The sequence below is a fragment of the Gorilla gorilla genome, chromosome 1 (genome assembly GCF_029281585.2).
Source record: "Gorilla gorilla gorilla isolate KB3781 chromosome 1, NHGRI_mGorGor1-v2.1_pri, whole genome shotgun sequence".
In the NCBI taxonomy this organism is placed as follows: Eukaryota; Metazoa; Chordata; class Mammalia; order Primates; family Hominidae; genus Gorilla; species Gorilla gorilla.
This window is the reverse complement of record NC_073224.2, coordinates 79,900,119-79,924,789: the sequence shown is the minus strand read 5'-3', so window position 1 is coordinate 79,924,789 and position 24,671 is coordinate 79,900,119. Positions and strand designations below refer to the sequence as shown.

At 43.6% G+C, this 24,671-nt stretch overlaps 1 protein-coding gene across 3 annotated transcripts in view; it reads right to left on the bottom strand.

Moving 5' to 3' along the window:
- Positions 1-406: 406 nt before the first annotated feature.
- ASTN1 (astrotactin 1) overlaps positions 407-24,671 on the bottom strand; it is a 307,688-nt gene continuing 283,423 nt past the window's right edge. Inside the window, exons 21-23 of one of the 3 annotated variants that reach the window (XM_055377935.2) lie at positions 20,180-20,280; positions 12,486-12,669; positions 407-1,285 (exon numbers count right to left, since the gene is read on the bottom strand). In XM_055377935.2, the coding sequence (XP_055233910.1) occupies positions 1,246-1,285; positions 12,486-12,669; positions 20,180-20,280 (325 nt within the window). In that variant the 3' untranslated portion in view covers positions 407-1,245. Of the gene's footprint in view, positions 1,286-4,699; positions 8,151-11,287; positions 11,501-12,485; positions 12,670-20,179; positions 20,281-24,671 lie in introns of those variants that run through there. The other 2 variants (XM_004027951.5, XM_055377933.2) reach the window with 2 other exon arrangements.

Below are 24,671 nucleotides of genomic sequence, written 5' to 3'. Positions count from 1 at the left end.
TAAACAAAATAAAATAAAGAACCAGCCTCACTATGTTCTTCCAAAGAAGTCCCAGCACCAGGCAAATGACCCCTCCTTTTTGAGGGAATCTAGTTTTTAGTAAACCAAATTCCTCCCTTTGCTCTCCCAGCCCTAAAGGTTGTGGCTGCGTCCTGCAGTTAGTATTAATACCTCTGTAATTTCTCAGTGTTTCAGATATTTTTGCTTTGTTTGGTTCTCCAGAACCTTTTCACCAATTCCTGATATTAAATTCTCTCTGCCAAAGTCTTGACTGGAGCCTTACTGATGCATTCATTGCTCAAGTGGCAGAAACAGATGGAAACTGAAATTTTTCATTTTCTGCCATCTAAGATACCAAATCAACACTGTTAGGACTTTAAAAAAAATACTGATTTACAAATAAAAATGGCAGCTCAGAAAACATAAGGGAAATGCCATGAAATTGATGTGTAAGTAGTGGGGTTAGCAAATCTCAGACATGTAGTTTGTTCTCACTCTATTTCCATTTTCAACATGTAATGAACTTATGTTCCCCTTTGTATATGCCATAAGTTATATACAATACGTGATGCATACATAATAGATTTTCCTAAATAGTCCAAACTTTGAGTATTCCACGCCTATTTTGGCCCTATAAATTATGCAAGACAAATGCATGGCACGTATCTTGCTATTTGCCATTTCAATATCTGTATGAAGTATTGATCATGCATCTCATCACTCTTTCTGGCCAGGTACAGATCCATTCTCAGAATCTTTTTCAAGTCAGTTTTCCAGGCAGCCACTGCTGCTTGATCAAATTTAGCACTCAAGTGGAAACCTATTTGTCACCCCTGCAATCAATCCTAGAATTCATAAAAATTTACTTACTTTTGGCATAAAATTGTTATCTTCCAGATTGTTTTTCAAATCCTAAAGAGTTACAAAATTTCTATGTCAGACGATATGTACTAACTTTTAGTTTGAAGTATATATTAATCAAGACCTAGTCAGGAAAGCAAAATACATTTTAGGTAATTCCACAGAGGAAGTTCAAGATGAGAAACCAATTAGGAAGACTTTGGGATTATAGAAGGACAAATAGGAGCAACCTATCAGATTAGCAACATCAGGGCGCAGCTCCTGCTTTGAGGGGATGGAAGGTCACACGGAGGAGACAGAGTTCATGAAGGAGATGCTGGAGACACCATCTGAGGCAGGGAGAAGGGGAAATACCCTGGCTGCCTTCTTCTTCCTTTCCTCCAATCACCTACAACTCCTCTGACTGTCCCAACACGCTGGAAGCCTGTTGACAAAGGAGTGTGGGAAAAGTTTCAATAGTTTATAAGAGTCAGCACTATGTGATACAGAACAGAACAGTGGAAGGTTGGAAAATGGATGTGAGAACAAGGAGGCAGTGGCTGATTAGGAGTATGTGCTTTACTGTTATTTTCAGTGGTCATCAGGACAAAACGGCATGTAAGGCACATTCAGCCTTAGTATTATCTGTGGGCACTTAAGTCCTTCCAAACCACAGGGACAGGGCATGAGGCGGTTTCATCTCTAAGTTGGTATTTCAGAGAACACTGCCTGACTCATTGGACACCAATAGCCTCAGGGGCACTTGACATTTGAATTATTTGAAACAAAGGAAGTTGCTCCTAATTATTAAGCACAAAATATGGCTAAAGTTCCCCCACTGAGAAAGATAGTAAGGAATCAATTACACTAATTTGTACTCCCATGTGAGCAAGCATATCATAGACTCTAACAAAAGGCAGATTTGGTGAAGAAACATGATGTCAAAACCTGTCTCTAGGGGAATCAATCCAATTACAGCAGACACTGCAAACTATCAGAACAAAGAGATTTATTTATTTATTTTCTCACTTTGGAATAGTGCAGACATGAGCCAAGTCCTGGACTCCCACCTATGTCAACAGAAATTATAAAATTTTATTATATAATGTTGAAGTTTCATTTGAAATCAAACTGCTCATTAATTGCTCACTTGATGTGACAATAAAATAGGAGTTGCTGGTAGGAGCAGGGTTAGGAGGCATTAGGTTATCAAAACATACCAAGCTATGCTGTCCTCAGGGCAGTAGGCATTTGTTCCCCAAATTCTCACCCAAGCATTGAGTGTTACCATGGATGCATGCAGAAAACAGAGACTGGCACAAAAAGAACCATTAAAGCATAGTAAAAGGCAACATTGAACATACGGAGTGAGAGTCACAATTTCTTGGCTCTGAATCATCCTCACGTGACAGACGGAAAATAAAATAAAAAACCCAAACCAAGCTAAACAACTAAACAATCAAGAAGAGACAATCTGCTCAGCTTGTGAAGGTAATCTATGTGCCCTAAGTTGATTTCCTAATGGCATTACTGGATTTGCACTGGCCAACCACACTCTCTCTTATTGTCTGACATGGGGTAACTGGGCTGTGATTTGCAAAAATCTCAGTGGGACGAGTTTTTCCCTTGTTAGAGAAACAAACTCATTAATCATGACGGCAGTATGGTGTAAGGGTTTGCGTCAGACAGCCCTTGGTCAAAATGACTGGACTTCCATTTAACTGTGAACTTGGGCAAGATATATAAAGATACTGAGACTCTGCTTCTTCTTTCTTAAGAGTATTTACTTCAGACTTGCAATGAAGATTGATGAATATTATGCAGTTCAAGTGTTTAGCACAGTGCCTGGCACATAATAAGTATGGGGTATGCACATTTGCATCCAAAAAGTTCCAAATACAAAGGGACAGAAAAACAAAGCAAAATTGGAAGAAACCCTTCTCTTCCAATGTTTTTTCCTTGTCCCAAATTGTCCACTCCCTTCTCTGTCTTTCTCTTCCCAGCTCTGGAACAATTCTCTTCTTCTCCTGGAATTCCTATCTGGGCTCTAAGGTTTACCCCCTCAGAAGTATTAGGATACAGTGCCCCACCCTTCTTCTTGCTCCCCTCCATGGAGGCAGAGACCCACTTCATTGGTGATGGGGACATTGTGGATGTAGCCCAGTCTCCATAAGTTCTCATCTCCTTTCCACAGTGAATTCATGCCCAGGGCAGGGCTTATCTAAATATTCTGTCACTGAGTGGATGGAAAGGCACTGTTGACCCCTGCCTGGATTATTTTTATTTAAAAGACCCCTGGCCGGGCACAGTGGTTCACACCTGTAATCCCAGCATTTTGGGAGGCCAAGGCAGGTGGATCACCTGAGGTCAGGAGTTCGAGACCAGCCTGACTAACAGGGCGGAACCCTGTCTCTACTGAAAATACAAAAAAAAATTAGCCAGGCAGTGTGGCAGGCACCTGTAAACCCAGATACTCGGGAGGCTGAGGCAGGAGAATCACTTGAACCTGGGAGGCGGAGGTTGCAGTGAGCCAAGATCGCGCCATTGTACTCCAGCTTTGGCAACAAGAGCAAAACTCTGTCTCACAAACAAGCAAACAAACAAAATCCTTAGTGGCTTAAGGCAATAACCATTTTATTATGTTACATAATTTGGTGAGGGGGGCAGATATTCAGGAGGAGCTTGCAGGGTGATTATTCTCTTTCATGTGGTATTGATGGAGGTTGCTTGGTAGTATGCAACTGGGATACCATCAGTCTTGGGGTCTCAATACAGCTTCATTCACCTGTTTGGTGCTTTGGCATGGTTATCTGAGCTGGGACTGTGGACCAGAGTGCTGCCATGTGACCACTCCAGCTTGGTGGTCTCAGCACAGTGGCCTTGAATTTCTTAGGTGGTGGCTCAGAGCTCCGAGAGCAAGAGTTCCAGAGAAGCAGGCAGAAGCCCTAAGGCCTTTTACGACTTAGACTTGAAAGTCATATACTTCCATTACGATCTGTTGGCCAAAATAGTTATAAACCTGCCCAGATCCAAAGGGAGAGGCAGTAGATCACACTTTATATAGGAGGGGCGTCAAAGGATCTGTGGCCATGTTTTAAAACTGCTACAGTCATCATCTTCTTTTAATTGCCCCTGCTTGGGCAGGGACTTGGATTCTGATTATTACTTTTCAAGAGGACCTATTAAGTCCAGGCACTTACCACCTGATTGTTGAAGAATTTAAATAGAATCACATATTTTGATGGCAGCTGAGATAATCTCTATTTAAAGTGGCATTGTAGAGAAAAAGAAAGAGATTATGTATTTTGGGCTACCCACCATGAAGCATTTCATAAGTCAGTCTTCCTCAAATGCTCCTACACAGTGCAAGGCAGGAATGTGTCCGGGAGGGCCTTTTGCAACACTTTTCTTCAACATTTTTCTTAAATGGCCAAAGTATAAATTTCAGCAGCTCTCATAGCATCCTGTGCTTCTTTGTCATAGTCCTCCTCACCCTTGTGGTGACAAGTTCAATGCCTAATTTTCCCCATAGGATGCCACGCTCTCTGATAGAGAACAAGCCTGTACCCTCTGCATCATTCGTAGTGTCTAGAATATAGCAGCTGTGCAACAAATACATTTCACCGGCTACTTATTTGGAGAAGGTTGTAGAGGGAAGATGGGACTCACTACTATTATTTAATGATAAGTTTATAATTTGCTATGAAATATTTGATTCTTTTTTTTCCAGTTAGAATGATGACTATAAGGCCCATTATGTCTGGAATCTGAAGTGTAACCTTTAAAACCTTAACAAGTTCCCTGATGAGTCTAACCAGTTCACTCAGATTACTGAAAGACACAACATCCACATACCCAATGCTCACTAATAGCTTTGTTTTATTATTCAGTTAATTATTTCATCTTTTATAATCATACAATAATTCTCTTTTAAACAACACTGTTATACCTGAAAATGGTCATATTATATTCTTTCTTCCTTCTACAGTAGTAAAGTGTTTTTCTTCATACTCAAGTTTTTTTAATAGAACATTTGAATATCAAGAAGTGTAGTTAACTAAAAAATAATGAACGGACCAAACTCCATGGAAAACGATTGCACACTCAATTAAAAGTCTAATGCTATTACAGTGGTTCATGTCATTCAAGAGGAAACTCCAGAGGTCTTGGGGACATGGGAGCTGGGAGAGTGTTGGTGGGATATAAGCACCTCCCTTAAGACCTGTTTGGCAGCTTGAAAACTCGAGGTTGAATACCGGTCCAGTACCATCACCCTTTCTAGCCACGATGGGTTCCTTCAGGTAAGCATTGGGAAAAGTCAGCAGGTTGAGATCAATAGTGTCTTCCAATGGGAAAAAATCCTCCAGTCAATTGTACAACCATCCTAAGATTTTCCCCTGCCCTGTTCATATCAGCCTTTTTAACTTGAATGTAAGTAGGAGCCAGTCATAGGCATTGTGTGCATTGTGTGTGCACACGTGTGTGTGTGTGCACATACATACACACATTCAGTGGGGAGAATTCAGCGGGAAACAGGAGGAAGAAAGTCTTGGGGAAAGAGGAGGCCAAAAAAGGAGGGTCACAGAAAGAAGAAGAAAAAAAAAGATAAAGAAGGTAGAGGAACTTGGGAGATTGAGGGAAAGATAGGAGAGAGGAAGATACTATGCCTAAAATAAAAACAGAAGGAGAGGGTACAGAGGAGTGACTTTGATACCTGCTTCACCCTCTCCCTGGCCTGTCAACTCCCACATCATCCACTTCTGGGCAGGAAGGCATCGGCAGCCTCACCCTCCTTTCACTCAAGCTTAAAACACCGTGTTCTGCACAGATATGAATAGAAGGATGGCAAAACAGTAGCAGCAAAGAGATGCTCTGGGCCCTGTCTGATTGGTCTGTCACATCTTCTCTGGCAGTGGTGAAATATTTGCCCCTTGAGGCACTTTAACTGAGGCTCCAGCATTTGCCACAGGTGGGACAGCCAATTTTTCTGCTGATCTTTGCTTTGAAAGTAGGGGAATCTCTGAGGCAGGTGCATTAGAGAGTTTGAAATAAATCCTTCAGTGTTTGGAAAGAAGGAGAGAGGAAAGTGAAACCACCCTGTGCTTTATCTCAGCCTCATCACAGGCTTCCGTCCCAGTCATGAGGGTGGGGAGGAGGGCCATGTGCAGTGGAACTAGGGGTCCCAAGGGTGCTCTAGCTCCAAAGGCTAAGGGCGCACTTTCGCCCCTCCTCCTTCCACTGCACAGAGCACACGTCCATGCCACAGATGCTTGGGAAAGGTAAAGCTCTCTGGGCAGGTTCCCTGTGGGGCTGAGAGCTTGGACAGTTGTGTGCCAGATGATACTGAAAACAGAACTGGCTATCCCAGAGTAGCTAAGATCCTGTGCCCTGGAGACCAACAGCCTGAAATCACACTGAAACTCAGTGTGAGTTACAGTGCACAAGGGATTTGGGGCAAGTTGTATAACCTCTCTTTGCCTCATTTTCCTCAACACTAAAATGGAGACAAGAATAGCACTTTCCTCAGGAGTTGCTGTGAGAATTCAATGATACCTAAAGTGCTTACATCAGCGCCTGGCATACAGCAAGCACTCAATAAATGTTATCTGTCACTACTACTATTTAGAAAAAAAACCAATATAGCTCAATGACTAGCCTTATAGGTCTTGCATCTGTTTCCTGACCTTTCTCATATGTTTCCAAATGAGGAGCCCTGGTCAAAGGCATGGTGGCTGAAGGTGTGTGTTCAGGCCACTGAGTTGTGTGGGACAGCTAAGGCCATTGCTAGTCAACAGGGCCTTGCCAGGCTCTTTCTGAAAGGCTGGGCTTCCTGTTGGCTGGGCCACCATTCGTGACCATGCCAATGCTTGGGCAGTGGGATGGAAACAACACTCTAGATGTTAACTGCAATCAGTGGTGCTTCCCTACACAGAATCCCAGTGACTCGATGGGCAGTGACCATGGTGGAATCCTCCTGCTTATGGTCATCAGAGAAACGATTTGCAAAACTAGCAACACAAGCAAATTTAGCAAGGTGGGGATGAACAGAAGTTTTTTGTGATCAATAATAGCTTTAGTTCACTGTAACACTGATATGAAAGTGTTGACCCCTCCTGGACCCAATCAGACATCGGCCAAGCCTTACCTGTCCAAGGTAAGAGGTGTGGGGGTTAAAGATAATCCAGGCACATGGATATATATTGGTAGGCTGGAGAAGTCTATCCAAAGGAAGCATGGTTTTTTTTAAAAAAACAATAAACTCCAAGTCTTTTCTTGAATGTGGACTGCTAACTAGTCTCCCAGGTAGACTTTTCTGAAGGTGCAGTTGACAGATGGCATCCTGTTCCCTCTCAAAGATCATGTTGTTCAGAGGGACAGAGATCTGACAGAGGGAGATTTAATCCCAGTCCTGGCTTAAAATAAGGAAGGATCTCAAAACCCAAGTGGCCCACTGGGGCCTATAATGAAAGCTGGTTTCACCTTTCAGGTATGGAAATAGTGATAGCAAGGCCTAGGAAGAAAACCAGGAAGCACAGACAAGGGCCACCTTCCCCAATTTTCTAATTGTCTCTCTCTGTGAGCAGGGCCAAGGCTCCCAGAGTGAGATGCTTCCTGAGGAATGCTTGAGGGTGGGGCCTGCGGCAGGCCTAACAACTTTCTGGCCTCACCTCTGCTCCCAGTTGCAATGGATTTAGGAACTGAGTGAGCACAGGGTGCCTACTTAATAGACTTTTCATGGGGAGCACGGCAGAGCTCTTGAGCATTTTGGTAAACTTCTCGGGGAAAAAAATGAATGGAACAAATTAATGGCAAAGCAAACCCCAAAGTAATCCTCTAAAGAAATATGGCACTGCATGAAGCCACTGGCTGGCAGATTTCCCAATCATGCAGATGGAGAACATCATACTGAAGAAGTTCTGCAGGGAGCAAGGATCACTTTCTCCCTGGTTTCGATGTTGCTGTGGAGGTTTTCATGTTCCATTAAAAAAATATTAAAAATCCACAGACCAACCCAGATGGATCCCTCCTCTTTCCTACTTCATTCTGGCAGCAGCTCCCTGGCCTTATGGTGCTAGATCTCTTTGCTGTCCCCATAGTCGTTGTAGGGGATACTCAGGGTCTGCTCCTCACACGTCTTCCTGAGGTCCCGGCTGAGCTCCGCCCAGTCAAGTCCGTAGGGTTTGATCTCGCTGTAGCGGCACCCCAGGTACTTGAGTGAGCTGCGCCGCAAGCTTATCTTGGGTTGCTGAAGGAGTCCATTGCACCAACTGCTGAGGTCCCCAAGCTGGGAAAGGATGAGACCAGCTTTCCTATGGATCAAGCACAGAGGATACTTAAGTTAGAAAGAAGAGAGGGTCTGGATGAGCACAGCTACTGTTAGTGTGAGACTCTAAACTTCAAGAGGGAAGAGTGTGGTGTGTTTTGCTCCCTATTTTATCTTTGGCACTTGGAACAGTGAGTCCTCCAAAAATATCTGTCAAGCAAATGAATGAATAAATGAATGAATGAATGAATTGGATAAATGTTCAAAGTGAGGAAGCACCAAAAAGAAACAGACAAAATGCATAATATTTTAGTGGAAATGCATGCCTTTTAAAAATCATAGAGTTGGCAGGTTTGAAAGACAAATCAAATCAAGTTTCTTTAAAGCTAGTCATTTATCATCACTAAATGACAAATAATATGCTTGACTGGATATTTCCCTTTCCAATGCCGCTTCTGAACTGGTAGAAGCAGCCGCTATGTTGAACTGAAAAGGATATTAGATGTGACCAATTATGCCTGGATGGAAGTAGCCATAGTGTAATAAAGGCAAGGACAATAATGCCCTCAGTTCATGTTGACACAGGTTTAGCCTTTGGGAATATGCAGACTGTCAGTTGCACACATCACCTAATTAACCTCCAGGTGAGCTCATGCTCCATTTCTCCACCTCCCTCAGAAAGTCAGGAGGCCATTATCATTGTCACTTAGCCCCAGTCAAAGGAGAGGGAAAACAGAGAAGGTGATGAAGGTCACCTGAGCCATTGCAGATTCCTGAGAGAGAAGGGAGAGAGGAGAGCAAGGTGCCCCAAGTTGTACACACTGGAAAGGAGTGAACCCCCGGGCCAGAGTGTGAGAGCCTCTGGCATCTAGCTTGGGGGAAAGGACTGGCAACACCATGTCACTGGTGCAGACCAGTGGCACTCACTTCTGGTGTCATAGATAAAGAAAGCGTAGAGCCAGTTCTTAGACCTACTGGATTTGACTCTGAATATAGGAAGAGTAAAAGATCAGGATCCCCTCACTCAGTTGTGTTTTTCTTATTCTTTAAAAATGCAAGTAACCAGAGACCCATGAAGGAAGACACTCTCATTTGAACAAGGTCTTGTGACTTGGAAAACTCAATGAAGACTACTGACTTGGAAACCTCAATAAACACTATTCTTTGCAGTATTTATTGACTGCTAATCTAACTCATGGGCAGAACCACTCTTTTCTAGTTCCATCAACAATTTGTATTAGTCCGTTTTCATGCTGCTGAGAAAGACATACCTGAGACTGGGCAATTTACAAAAGAAAGGTTTAATTGGACTTACAGTTCCACATGGCTGGGGAAGCCTCACAATCATGGTGGAAGATGAAAGGTACATCTCACATGGCAGCAGACAAGAGAAGAGAGCTTTTGCAAGGAGACTCCCATTTTTAAAACCATCAGATCTCATGAGACTTATTCACTATCACAAGGATAGCATTGAAAAGACCTGCCCCCGTGATTCAATTACCTCCCCCGAGGTCCCTCCCACAACACGTGAGAATTCAAGATGAGACTTGGGTGGGGACACAGCCAACCCATATCACAATTCCTTCCAGAAACTGAAATTTTATTCACCTTATTCAGAGGGAGGTTTCAAAGAACAATAGCCACATTCCTTTCATTTCTCTTCTACTGTTCTGGCAGAGAGCATCACCAAGGGATGACCTCCCTGCATTTCTAAAGGGTGAGCTGGGAGAAGGGCAGAGATTGCCACTGGAGGAAGGATTTGAGCTTCAGCAGCAAAGTCAAGGGCTAAGAGTGAAGTGAAGTCATGGGAGGGATAGTCATATTTTCTCCAACTTCAATGGTGGGTCAGAAGAAATCAAACAAACACTCTGCCTGCTGACTAAATCATCTTGGGCAGATGATCTGTACTTTCCCTAAGAGCCTCTGCAGTTTGGCCAAGCGGGTTTTCCAAAAGTTGTCATCAACAAGAACTCTGGTGTCCCTTCCTCTCAGTCTGTCCTACTGTACGCCATTAGTTGTTGACAAGTTCATGGGAGGTGAAGAAAGAGGGAGTGGCAGAAGAGGGAGGGACAACATCAGCATCATCTTCAAGAAATGAACAAAGAACTCACATCATCCTTCCAAAAGAATGAATTAAATTAGTCCATACAGCCTTTGTTGCTGCTTTCAGTGCTCACTTTAAATAACAATAATAATAATTAATTTGGGATTGCCAAATTAATTTTGGAGCCTGTGGCTTCCTTTCTAATTAGTGGTGCAACCAATGTTTTTCTCAAACTATTTTCAACCCTCAGCTCAATCTGGAGGCCTCATCAAGTTTTAATGAAATTGGGTTGTGGTGAACTGAGGGAATCCTCTGTTTGCTCAGAGGAAGTAAGTAGCCATAGACCCTTTTCTACTCATCTTCACAATTAACCCCAAAGTGGGTTGATGTATTTCAAAACAGAGGATTTTTCCTTTCCTGTGGTTCTCTCTGAGATCCATGACACTAAAAAGCCAAATTTTATTTCCTGCAGACTAATGAAACTACACAATGTTTTCTAATATATAGCCATGAAAGACTAGTGTTACACATGAAGGAACCTCCTAGGAGGAGAGTGTGCAGTCAGCGGTGGCCTTACTTTACAACAAGATCTACATTTCTTCCCCTGCTCACTTTCTTCATTAACCAATTTTCCTTCTGACTCTTGAGTCACAAAAGAGAAATTTTAAAAGCACTCCAAATGCCCTTAGAAATCAAGATGATATATGCAATGTTAGTGCCTTTCAAATTGTGACATTTATGTTCCCTGAAAAAGAACAGTATATATACACTCAATAAATGTCAGAAGAGAGAAGGGAAGGGAGAAGAAGAGGGGAGAGGGGAGCAGAGAGGAAAGGAGGGGGTGGAGAGGGAGGTAGAAGGGAGTGGAGAGGAGAGGACAGTTAGAGAATGGAGTTGATATTAGGGATGAGTAAGAATAAGGTAAAGATAAAGATAGAGTATGAAGTGAAGACAATATTTCTTAACATGTATCTACTTTCTAACTCTGGGTTTGTCTCTTATCAAAACTGAGACAAAACAAATTAAAAATCCCTTACATTTTTCTCTCTGGTCTGTAGTGGTGGCTCTCTTTGTCCAAGAACTATCACCCTTTATAAACAGGAAATTATTTATGGATTGTAGAAAAACGCTGCCAGATCTTACACATAAAATCATTTTATTTCAGGGGATAAACCTAATTTTCCTCTTTCCTTCCAAAGTAAGAAAATAGAATGTCCTCAATGATGGTCTTCTGGGAAAGTTTATAACTGCAAGTCACAGCAGGCCAAATGAGGATGATTCTCTCTCCAGTTTGGTCAGAGGTCAGATGGATGGGATGACTTTTGTGTGGTACTTTCATTCTGCCCTGTGGGCTGGAGTGAAAGAATTCTTTAAGGGACAGAGGATTCTATAGTGTTGATTTTCTTCATTCCCTTCCTTCCTTCCTTCCTTCCTTCCTTGCTTGCTTCCTTCTTTCCTTCCTTCCTTTTAAATTTTTTCCTTCCTTCTTCATTTTCTTTCTCATTCATTCTTTTTTCTATTCTCACAGCTCTTCCCCTATTTTCATTTTTTCTTCATGAGCACCTAAATAATTTGGGGACATATAGGTACCAACATTCCATATGAAAATCCTTTTTATCATATCTATCCAAAAATTTCAGTCTTTCCAGGGAAGTCTGTTTTCTCAAAGCAGCAATATACAGTTATGATTAACAGAACAAAAGAAAAGTGATACATCTGCAGATTCTTCTCATTTCTTACTTTCCAAGCACTCTAATCTGTCTGTGCAACTTAAAAGCAGTGGGTGTGGGTATTAGGCAGTCATGGCCCCTGGGGCCAAGAGAAGTTAGCACACACTATGCGACCCTAGCTCCGGCCCAGATTGATGTCAAGATGGGTCTTTGGCTACTCTCATGTTGCATTTCAAGAGATGTGGAATTTAATTCAAAACAAGTATTTACAATGGAGGTAACATATGAAAAACCTAAATGCAAAAAAAAATTTTAGATATCCTCTTTAATAAAATTCCAAATTTCCTTTCACAAGACCATGCTTTTGACTCTTTGAGTTTTAGGGTTTGGAATGCAATGTCAACGTGATAAAAAAGGAGGGCAAAATAGGTCAAGAGCAAATTTTTTTTTCAGAGTTCAGGAAAAGCATTCATGGCTGGACTGCTTAAATAGAGCTTATCCAAAACTGATCTGCATGGACTGAACTGTCTTAAATCAGAGGACTGACTTCTCTGATTGCCTAAGCTCATCCAGGAAATCTCTACAACTTCATGGACGCAGTATTACAGCACAAGAGGTACAAAATTTCAAGAAGTCTTTAAAACGGTTGACTTAGTTTATTGATTACCTGGGACCTAACTCATCCTCACATCGCCAGGTGAATTCCCCAAAACTCTCATAGTGCTGGTTATAGTGGTAGAGGACCCGGTGTAAGGTGGGGGAACCCAGATCCAGGAGGGTGTTGTAGGCTGTCTGCTGCTCCTTCCCACTAGTGTAGCCATTGAAGAGATTGTAGATCTTGTCTGCTATTTCTGAGGAAGGAGGAAAAGGAAAATAAGTTCATATTTACATATATATAATAATGTATATATACGCACACATTATATATGATCTATATCATATAGACATATCACATATAAACATATGTAGATCATTTATAATGTATATATAATATGCATATATATCTTATAGTATATACATACACATATATGTGTGTATGTCAATGTGTACGTATATACATATATGCATGTTTACTTACGTGTGTGTGAGTATGCTGTTACTGAAAGAGCATTGAACCCAAGGCCTGAAGAAAGTGATTTGAGTAATTCACTTTGTGTCTGCCCCACCAGGCTTAAGTTTTCTATTCTATAAAATAAAAGGCTTTGACTAGACTCTCCCTAAGGTCTGTTTCAGTTACAATATTCTTTCTTTTACTCAGGTTTTCTAAAAAGACCTAGCTTGAGGAAAAAGCTCATATATTAACACTTTTTTGGAAAGTGCAATCCCAGAGAAGCAGGAGTGAAGATAAAGGGAAATGAAGCAAGAAAGAAGAGAAAGTAAATATAAGGGAGAGCATGAAGGAGCTGGCCATGCCTTCCTGATGAGCTGACTGCTACATTTTGCAGGAGAGGACGTATGAACCACTGGATCTCCACTGGGTCATTCAGGGGTAGAAGGAAAGAATTTATCTCCAGCTTCCATCCATGATTGGTCTGAGTGTGTTCCCATGGGGCATTAACAACCCTGCACTTCTAGGTGGCATGTGCTTGAATACCAGGGTTCCTGCCAAAGTAGCAGGGCAGCCCTGGCAGTGGGTGGTGTGCATTTGGCTCAGGGATGAAGTGAGGCACTGTCAGGCAGTGCTTGTGAGTGATGTGAAGAGTCTGGAGTGGCCTCAAGACTGTGGGAAAGCAGAACCCTTGTTAGGACCACCTAGACCAGGTGCAAAGGCAGATCTGTGGAGACCCAGAAATGAAATCTAGTGTAAATGAGTAATCTTTCCATTTAATTTATGTCTCTGATATTTCTTCCCCAAAGGCATAAATTACTAAGTCTGAAGTTGGTGATGTGGCAAAGTGGAAATGATTTTGTATAGACTTGGCGTTTTTTTCTTACAGAGCTCAAAGTACTTCATCATTAAATATTTTCTCTTTTAACTTGTCCAAAAGGAGATGTATTTACATTTTTCTCTCTAAACAGCTTGGAAACTAAGATCTGGAGAGCAACGTTTTGTCTTGGATGCAGTGTTAATTCTGGGGATGAAGAAATGAAGTCCACAGGTTCCTAAGCCACAACTTGGCCAATGTGACCGTCTGTTAGCTCGCAGCCATGGCAGCTTGATTCCTTGTCAAACTTCCAAGTGACTTCAGCACTGCTGGTCATGACAAAGTCATCCCTGTAGCAGTTTCCAGAGTTGGAATGAATAAAGTTTCTACCTCTATCCTGCCCAGACACTGCAATTATTTCTTTACTTTTTTGTCTTACCTGTTGCCTATGAGGACAGGAGCCAGATTGTATGCCCTTACTATCCCGAGTGGCTAGCACAAGGCCAGACAATCTAGTAGATCCAAAAATGTTACCTGAATGAATAGAACTTAAACCTTTGGGAACAATTTAAATTTACTTTGGGGAAGAGTTTCTCACTGATATCTCTTGATACCAGGTGACACCAATCCTGTAGCAACCAAACTTGCAGCCAGCATATTTAGCTGCATTGCAAATAACTTTAGTATAGAAGTCCACTTAGATTTTCAGATTGTTAAAATTCTCATATTGTTAAAAATGGAATTAAGAAATAAAGAAGATAGTGATTTAGAAAATAAATATCTATGGTATCTCCAGTTGTTTATCAAAGGCCTATGATTGTCAAGAACTTTGCACATGTGAATCCCAATCCTTACACTACCACTGAAAGATGAATACAAATGTGCCTGTTTTATAAATGAGAAGATTTGGGAAAAGGCCAAGTTACCTACCTGCCCAAGGTCACACTGCCAGGGTGAGATGGAGTCAAAACTGAAAACTATGACTATCAGCCATTGCTATTGTGTACTGATGTGTGGGAACAGATGATGTATAATCAATTTAAGGTACAGGAGGCAGAGTCATGGGATGGAAAATCTGGGATGACTCTCTCTAGTCATGAGCATTGCGCTGATTGGGCCCCAGATGCCAAGAAAGAGGGAATCCTAGTAGCTGTGCAGGGGGTCTGTCATTTCTGAAGTTGAGATAAGAAGAGGCCACGGGACTCTTCTAAGAGCTGTGTTGTATTCCATGGGAAGCAAGGAGTGCTTGCTGAGAGAAGAATGACCAGGGGGAGGAAAAATGCTGGTGATAAGACCAGAGCTGAGATAGGCAGATCTGGACTTCCTCTCCCACCCCTGCAATGGTGCCAATCTGTGCCTACTTCTTGTGATAAGAAAGAACAGTCCACACGCTAGGCCCTGGTTGTGGTAGTCTTTGCGGAGGAGCAGTGATGGCTGAGGAGGTGCCTATCATTCTCATAACACAGTAGTCATATCCAGCTAGAGAAGACTAAGGGCTCCCAGCTTTTGCAGCACATGGGATGAGACCAGTTTCCACCACCAATCTCCTAAAACCACGATATTCTAGCTCTTGGGTGTGCTTAAGAGCCCACATCAGTAAGTCAGATGCTGTCTTCAGAAAGATCTATGCTCCAGGCTCCTAGAGCATGAATATTTCTGGCTCCTCCTGTTTCCACAGAAAGAATTGAGAGAATTTATTTTGTTAGTCTTCATAGCATCTCAAGAATTCACTAACTCAAACAATGGAAAATAGTATAGGTATTTTTAGTTATAATTTTACTCAATTGCAGGTTCACAGAAACCTTGAGTTATTCAAGACAGATACCTGTCTTCTCTCTCTTTAACATTCATGATGTTCAGAAATAGATAAGACGCAGGTGAAAATATGGCAAAGAGCCTGTCTACACAGCCTCATCACAAAAAACATGATTAGAAAAGAACTGAGATCTCTCAGGCAGCAGGGTAAATTGGCTGAGACTGAGGCTTTCAGACCCAGACACCATGGCATCAAATGGAGTTGGGCCACACCAGCTGTGTGGCCTGGGACAAGTTACTTAACCTCTCTGGGTGTTAGTTTCCATGTCTGTTCAATGATGGTTAATAATACATACCCTCCAAGATTCTTGTGAGAATAAAAGCTATATTAAATGTCAAATCTTTTTTTTTTTTTTAAAAAAAAGCACAATGTTTGGACATAGTGAGCTTGTATTTATTCATTTATCAAATAAAATTGTTTTCGAATGCTTACTATGTGCCTGACAGTTTTCTATGTACTTGCACTACGTTGGACAAAAATCCTCACCCTTATGGCACTTACAGTCTGGTGGTGGGAGACAGTCAGGTCAGGTAAGCAATAAACATAGTAAATAAGTAAAATATAGTGTGTTCAAAAGTGGGGAAAAATAAAACAAGATGAAGTTCCTCCTTTCACAGCCTCTATATTTCTGTGAAATCTATTCTCCAATAATGAAAAGGAGAACCAAAAGGATTTGCCAATGGGTTGGATGTAGAGCATGAGAGCAGGCAGGGGCCACTTCACAGTCCATCATGTCAGCCCCTTGCTCACAGTCCTCCAGGGCTTCCCATTCCAATCCCAGGCAGAGTCCAGTGCCCTATTTTGATGACCAGACCCTGTGGAATCTTCCCCACACTCTTGGAGCTCCTCTCCTGCTCTTCTCCCTCCCACTGTTCCTCCTTCCTCTTCTTCAAACATGAGCCAAGAATCTCTGTACTGCTGCTCCCTGATCTGGAAAGATCCTCCCCTAGATTTCTGCACGACTTTCTCCCTCACCTTCTTCCCAAGCCACTCCAGTTAAAATTCTACCCTCTGCACCTCCTATCCCACAGCCCTCCTTATGTATCTCCATAACACATATCGCCATCTGAAATATTATACACATTACTGTTTTGCTGTTGTTGGTCATCCTTACTAAGATATAAGCTTCATGAGACAGGAGGTTTGGCTCCTACTGCCTAGAACAGGTATTTAGTAAGGGCTTAATGTGTATTGAATGACATAATGAATTCATGAAATAGGATTATAAAATTCTTGAAAACAGATTTTGATTCTAATTGCTTTTGTGTGTAGCATCTAATAGCAGGGTTCAATAAATGGCTGTGGAAGGAGCAAATAAAAGGATGGATAAACATTTATGTCTGCATCAGGAAGACAGAACAGGCATCAGGGAGGGGTGGATGAGAACTAGCCTTCCCTGGATGAAGCTTCATGAAGAACTCTCGGAAGCCCATGGCCTGACCTAGAGTCTAGCCAAGAGGGTTGATCTCATTACTCACATGAGCTTGAACCTACTGGGGGAAGGCTGGTTTCAGCAAAACATCGGTAGAAACTTATTTCCACAGTGGCTTTAGTGTCATGATGCAGGAAAATTCCTCAGAGAAAGTATCTAGTTTAGGATAAATCTTCACATAAGGGATGAATTCTGGCTTTTAGGTAGATAATGAGGAGCTGAAGTCATGCTCCAGGTCACTTAAAAGGTAATTCCCATTTGTTATTGGATTTAAACTCAGACCTGAGTGCTGCGAGATCATATTTATGATCACCATCAGGGTGTGAGGAAGACAAAGCATATGGTATTTTGGTAGAACTGCTAGAACTGTATTAATTAGCAAGGATACCCTCAATTAGTCTAAGTCATTAATTCTGGATTTACCTGCACAGGACACCTTCCTGGCTGAAAGATAACAGGCCCTGGGAGTGTTATTTCACTGTCTCAACACTAAATTGGCTCTTCTGCTCCCAGCTCGTCTGCTGGGATTTCAGAAACTCCCTTTATTAAAAAGCACAAGCAGGCAGAGCACATCTTGATGCACTCTGGAGGGCTTGGGTTGACCCGAAGGAGCCCCGCATGGAAAACTGTGTGGTTGTCTGCTCCCAGCAAACTTCCCTATATGGGCCACTCTTTATTCTAGAATTACTTTCTACCTATCCATCCCTGTAGGTAGCATCATGCTGCATCCCCTCCACCTGCTAATCACCTCCCTGATGTCCCACCACCCGCTGCCTACTCTCTGATTTCCCACTACTCACTGCAGGCTGTACTACCTGCAAGGACACCAGCAAATGCTCCAACACAGGAATAGCGGAGGCACCTTCTCACTACCTGCCTCTCTCTGGCTTAGAGGAAGAAATCAGCAGACAATGAAATAAGGGTGTCATGGGTCCTCTGCAGACAGTCTCTCATCTGGGAGTTTTCAATGCCAGTTTTCCTCATCAGGGAATTGCAGAGACCTTCGAAAGTCATTCAGTCTATACCCTATAAGCCAGCAGCACTCACTCCAGAGGGTCTAAAAAGGGAGAGTTTCGGTATGTAACTTGAACAGTCTTTTAAAATGTGAGCCTTTTCTTCTTCACCAGTATTTAAAGACAAGGGGAAAGGCTTCAGTCTTTGACATAATAACTCTCTAACCATTTTTTGGTAACATGGACAAAATGGGAATTGGGTAAAATAACAAGTGTTAGTGCTGGTTCTGCCAGATGCTTTGTGATCTTGATCACTTTACTTACTCCACTCTGAATCTCAATTGCTGCATCTATAACATGGGGGTATTGTGCCATTCCTTCAGTAAATACTTATTGACTTCCTAGTAGACAGCAAGCTCTATGGTTGGTTACTGATAATAATGGCAGCTAACTTTTACTGAATATTATTATATGCCAGACACTGGGTGGTTTTTTTCTATTTTAAATTAATTAAGTCATTCAATTTTCACTAGAACTTCATTAGCTAGGGTACTATCTCCCTCATCCCCAGTTTACCGATAAGTAAACTGAGGCATGGGGTGAAGTAACCTGTTGAAGATCAAGCAGTTAGATGGGAGGCAGGCATTTGAACTTGGGATGTTGAATCCAGGTTCTCTGCAATGAGTTGGTCAACGATGCTGCCTCCCAGGTGTTAGTGACCTAACAGTGGACAAAAACAGACTGGGATCCTGCTCTCATGGAGCTCACTGTCTAGTGGGGTAGACAGGCATTGAACATATCATTATAATAATAAATATGATGAATGTTCTGAAGAATAAAACATGGTACTGTGAGGATACCTTATTATGGCTCCTGGCCCTTTCTGCCCTGAGGAAGGAACACTTGATCTGAGATTTGCAGAATAAGAGGTGTTCATCAGTTGACAGGGTAAGAGAATTGTAGGTAATGTGACCAATGTGTGCAAAGGCCTCATGGTAGAATGAAAACGGTTTTGGAAGAACTGAGGAAGGCAGTGAGGCTGGAATGCAGAAATTGGCTAAGGGAGGGGGCCGAAGTGCTGGAGAAGTGGGCTGGGGCCACTCCATTTAGGTCCTAATTTACCTGTTTAATATTTTTGTCACAAGAGGAATGGCAATACATGAAAGAGTTTTAGAAGGGCCTTGATATGATCAGATGTCTGTGTTGGAAATAACCCTACCTTTAACACGCTCTGCAGATTACAGATGAAAATCTTTTCAGACGTTGCATAGTGCTACAATATTAGTGGTTTTAATTAATGGGAATCTAGGTCACTCTTTCCCCTGTGATTTTGCGTCATCACAGTGTCACCCCTTGGACATTCTGGGATTATGTCCCTCCTGTCAATCTAATACACCTGGAGTCAGGAGCCATATATAAGGTGATTTAAGGGATGTCAGCAAATCAGACTGGACACAATATTTCTCTTAACTGAAACTTGCACAACCTAAAACTTTCAGCATCAATGTCTTTGTTAATATGCAAATGCTATCCGTTCAATACTACCACATTAGTGGTTGATAAGATTACTTAAATTAGTGCTGGAGCCCTGTAGAAGTGGTGACCACGATGATTAAAATTCTGGTTATAAATAGGGTGTAAAAACCTTAGAACGGGGGATGATGTCAAGACCAGCCCGGTATTGTCATGAGGAAAAGGTAAGCTTTGTGCAATGGATGTTGACTGAAGTCAAGTTTTTCTTAATTAACAGGGACTGATCCTGCAGGGGAGTTTGTACTGAAGACAGCCAGTTATTTATCAAAGAACTGGCCCACAACTTCAAAATATACAATTAAAAATTTTGATGCATTTTTGCCAGGGATGGGAGGATTTAGCAATTAACTGCAAATCTGTAGCCTTGTTGTATATGTTAATTCAAAATAATCTTTCAGATGTACAAAAACCTATAAACAGAGTGAGTGACCCTATCAGTATCCTGAGGGCAGAGATCACAGGTACTTCACTACATACGTCAGCACCTGGCATATAATCGTGTATGCCAGGGGGCTTCATCAGTGTCTCCTATGGGCTCCTTGACTTAATGACTGTGTGGAGTAATGCAATATGATGAGGACTTTTGCCAGCAGCTGAGTATTATTTCTGGAAAGGCAATGCTCCTGTACTGGGCCTTGAATTCTCCTTCCCTGCTGAACTCCAGGTTGTTCCATTCAACTCTCTTGGTCCTTCTGTCCTCATAGCAAGGCGGGGTACCTGGGGCATCCCTTCAGAAACCCTGCTAACTTTGATGCCTCTTACCTTGAGCTTTGACATCATCCACCACAGGGCATGGGGTTTTCACGATCACGTCGCTTGGCCTGGAGCGCCGTCCTGTGTTGTCCACTCCCCACAGCGTGAACCTGGCAGGGAGTGGGAGGGCATGGTTGGCAGAAACAGTGTGGCTGGAGGCTAGATCTCTGTGGCCCTAGCTCATGGCCCAGCTCTGCCTGAATGGGTGGCTATGGACCCAGATACTCTCGTCATCCTGGGTCATGTTTACTGCCACCATCCCCGGCAGAAAGATGAAGCCTAGAGCCTCTCACTGCTTCCTAGTGGGTCTTGGGTTGTAATTTGCTGTCTTGGGTATATTTTTTGGCAGAAAGCATCATGGCATCAGGCACCAGTTCTCAAAGTGGGGCCCCCAGACCAGCAGGACCAGCATTACCTGGGAACCTGGGAGCAGCAGACCCTAGCCCAGACCCACTGAATTAGAAACTCTAGGGATGGGAACCAGATCTCTGTGCTTTCCCAGGTGTTCCAGGTGACTCTGGTGCCTGTTAAACTTTGACAACCACTCAGGGAAACAGTTTATATCTTTGGAAACAGACGGTCAGAACTTGGGTCTGAAGCCACATAGTTATAGTGAATGCCTGTGAAATGGAGATGATAATAAGACTACTTGTAAGCCACTGTGAGAACGAACTGAGACAACAATGTACAGAAATACCTGAAAGATAATATGGTTCATGACATTGCCTATATCACACTAGTTCTCTTCAGTTCCTTCCCATGTGCAGTCAACACCTCTATGCAAAGGACCAGGGACAGCTTCCGTCTTTAAAGTGAGATGCAAAACAGCCCTAGTGGAGAGTCTCTTGGCTTGCCTGTGGCTAGACTTTTCATTCCCCACATACAGCTCACTCTGTTCCTCTGAGATACTGCCCACTGTGGACCAGGAATCCAGAGTGGAAACATCGCAGTCTCCATGACAATGTGAAGACATGATTCTAAGGAGCCCCTTCCTAGAAGAAAATGAAAACCTGGCTATTAAAGGCTGAAAGTAAAATTTCCCCTTGGGTGATGGAGCTAGATGGAGAGGAAGAAGAGGAATTCTAGGTTCTGCCACTGAAAAGGGAATCTGAACACAACCATGGCAATCAGCTCTGGTGTCTGTGCCAAGGGCCTCTGATAACCAACCCAGTCGGTCTAAAGAAAATCATTAATGTCGCCTTTCTTGTCACTTTACTTTCTGCTGTGTCACCACAGGAGGCTGTATTTATTGGCAATTATTGATTTTGTTTTCTTTTGGCACAGTTACAGGGAGGGAGAGAGGTGAAAAGGAGAGAGAGGCCCCAAGACACAGTGGTCCAGGTAAATGTCAGCTGGGCGTGGAACAGACGTGCTGGTGAAGTAGAAAAGATATAGATAATTGCCTAATGATTCTGGCAAGAAATATGCATTTCTCTCAACAGAGAAAAGACAACCATGGCCCACCACTCCCTCCCCACAAAGACATCCACAGAATGGTCAGTGTGAGAGCCTGTGTGCCCCAATATGCCATTTGCCTTCCCTCTACCTTCTCCAAATTATCATGCTGAATTACGGGGGCCTCACACAGGCAGCCCCCATAGCACCTGAACACTGGTCTGCTGGGACTCAGAATGTGACGATCTGCCTAGATTCAGGACACAGCAGGTTGGGCCACACCTGCTGGCCTCCTGCAGGACTCCTGCCCCTCCTTGCTGTCAGACCAGGACCAAGTGTGCAGCCCTTCACTCCTGTCTGCAACACGGTGGCTCAATCCACTTCACTGGCCTCTGCCTCATCCCCTGTTCCTGAGTTCTTATAAATGGTCTTACCTTGTACTCAACCCCAGCCTGACCCTGATTCCAAACTCAAAGTCTTCTCACCCTTGTCTCCTTGCCATTCCTCTCCTCTAAGCTCAGAGGGGAGCCCCTACAGCTTCTCGGTGGCAATGCTAGGCTGGCTGGACCCCTAGCAGTGGCAGTCATGAAATTTTCCAGCATTTGGCCCCACATGCCATATGCTGATGTTTCATCAGCTTCTGGTACTGTTTCTAGAATTGTGAATGTGGCCACCAAACCCAGCAGCTGGTGTATCTGACCAGCCCTGTGTAGAACTAGCTCTGTTCCTGGTTCAATCCCACAATCCAGTCTCAGGTCAGCACCAGCTCCCTCCTCTGCCCACCTGCTCTAGACCATCTTGACCTTCCCTTTCAAGAAGGCGCCCAAAGGTACCACTCTGCAGATTTCAGACTTGTACCTAGTAGTCTGGGACTCCCACAAGGCGAAGTTCCCCCTCATATCCGTGTTTCCTCCATAAAGTAGCAAGTGAGAAAGCCCCAGGATTAACAATGTCATACAAACCTCGGTAGCACTGCCCTCTAGGGGCCCGAGTGAGCCCGCTTCTCCCACAGAGGTCCTGACACCAGGGCCCTTGTACGTAGGAAGTCCGTCCTCTGCCCAGAGATGGAGTGGCTTTATCCTTGTTGCAGGCTGTGCCCTAAGCCCAGTTCTGGCTATCAGTTCTCATCAGTGTCCGGAGATAGGAAGTCCTGTTCTCTCCCAGGCTGATGCTCTCAGGCCAGCATGGTCACGGGGCTGGGGCATGGGCCTGACCCGGTCCTCTGGTCCTCGCAGTTCGCTCTCCCTCTTCCTACAGGGCCTGCACCCCTGACTGTGTGTCTGAGTCCCTAAGTCTAGGCCCCTGCTCTGGTTTCCATTGCTGAGGTCCTGCCTGCCTAGTGCCCCATCCCCTGTCATTCTGGCCCTGCTCTGCCTGTTCCTGCCTGACTTCCAGAGCCCTGAGCATGGCCTTGGAACTCAGGTCAGGGCTGCAGTCTGGCTATGTGCAGCTCTGGGCCACATGATGCTGCCTGCAATATGTTAAAATGTCACCTGCCCTAGACCGTCTATGGCTGCATTCCAGCCACCTTTTGTAGCCCACCATTCCTTAACCCTGGACCCTTAATTTCTAAGTGTCCTTGGACTATAATGAGAAACATCCTACTTCGTTGTCAGATGGACCCCTTCTCTCTCAGTCAATCCCCACCTCTCCCCCCGCCTCCAAGCTTGCCCAAGCTCTGCCCTGTGGCCTGTCTTGCTGTAAGTTCCAGCTAAACTGTATTGGACGCTGACCTAGGATGAAAATACCTGTCCTCACATTAATTCTCACATTACCCCAATGGGGCAATCAGTGCAAAATTTAAGTTCTCCAGCTCTTTCCACTTTTAGTAGTGTATTTTATTTTTAACATGAAGCAGGTATTAGAAAAGGAGATGCTTCACTTAACCTTCTGAGGAGAGTCCGGGCTTGACCTAAGCGCCATTCCTCAGTAGTCCCAAATCCCTCAGTTTTGGAGGGCCCACTGAAAGAGCAGTCAGTTTATTTCATCATCATGGCCGGGGGAGCACTTTACACATTTCATGTGGAAATGCCACGTGCAGTCATCTCAGAAAGGCCTCGGCTTACCGTTAGCGTTATCGTTTCTACCACTGAACACTCAGCACCCTCAGAGGGTTAGATGGGATTACTGGGCAGAAGAGATAAGCCCTGCTCCCAGTCGGAAGGCTCATGTGTTAGTATATTTACTGCTTTGTCCAAAACTCCTGGGCTTCTTCCACTGCTGCCTGGCTGGGATTGTTCAGCCCACAGCTAGAGACTTGGTGATGACCCCAACAGAGGCCTGTGTGAGTGTGCACCGACACAGAACAGTTCTGCTTCCAAAGGTGGGTCTTAAAGGCCTGAAACTTGATGTGAGTGGAGGACTCGTAAGCCCCCTGCTAAGGACTGGCTGTCTTGTCTGCTACTTTCCCACTTTCCTTCTCCAGGCATGGTGGTTTCTGCCCATCCCTCCGATCTGCCTCCCTTTTTTCTGAATTATCTGTCTGCTGTCACACGTCCGGAAAGAGAGCAGCTCTCCTGTGAGCATGCATTGTGATGATGGGGCAGTAGGTTGAAAGGCCCGTGAGTCACCTCCCTTCCCTGGCCTCAGTTTCTTCATCTGTAAAATGAAGAATGCTGGACCAGACATACTTTAAGGTCTCTTTCAAGTAGGAGTTCTTCACTGTTTTTGGGCCATGGATCCTTCTCAGAATAATGTTTTAAAAAGCATTAAATAAAATATATAAAGTGACAAAGGAAGCCAGCTAAGCAGAAATGCTGTTCCACCTCTGTGGATCCCAGGTGCAGAGCCAGGGCTCTGCTTTAATATGAGGTAATGAGGACATGCTCTGAGATTCTCACAGTAACCTAGAGCAGCGGGGAGTTAAGATGCAAGGCTTGCATACCCGAAGCAACTAGCTGTGTGATTCTGGGGCGATTACTCCGTTTTCTTGCACCTGTTTCCTCAATTAAAAAATGGAAACAATACCCCTAATCTCACAGAGTCAGAGGGGATTCTCAGAGTCAGCACTCCATTAATGAAGGCCGCCTTCCTCCCAGTTTATAGAAAGAAAACTTAGTTGGAGAAAGTTTCAGTGTCTTGCTTACAGCCATTTAGTGGTTAGGAA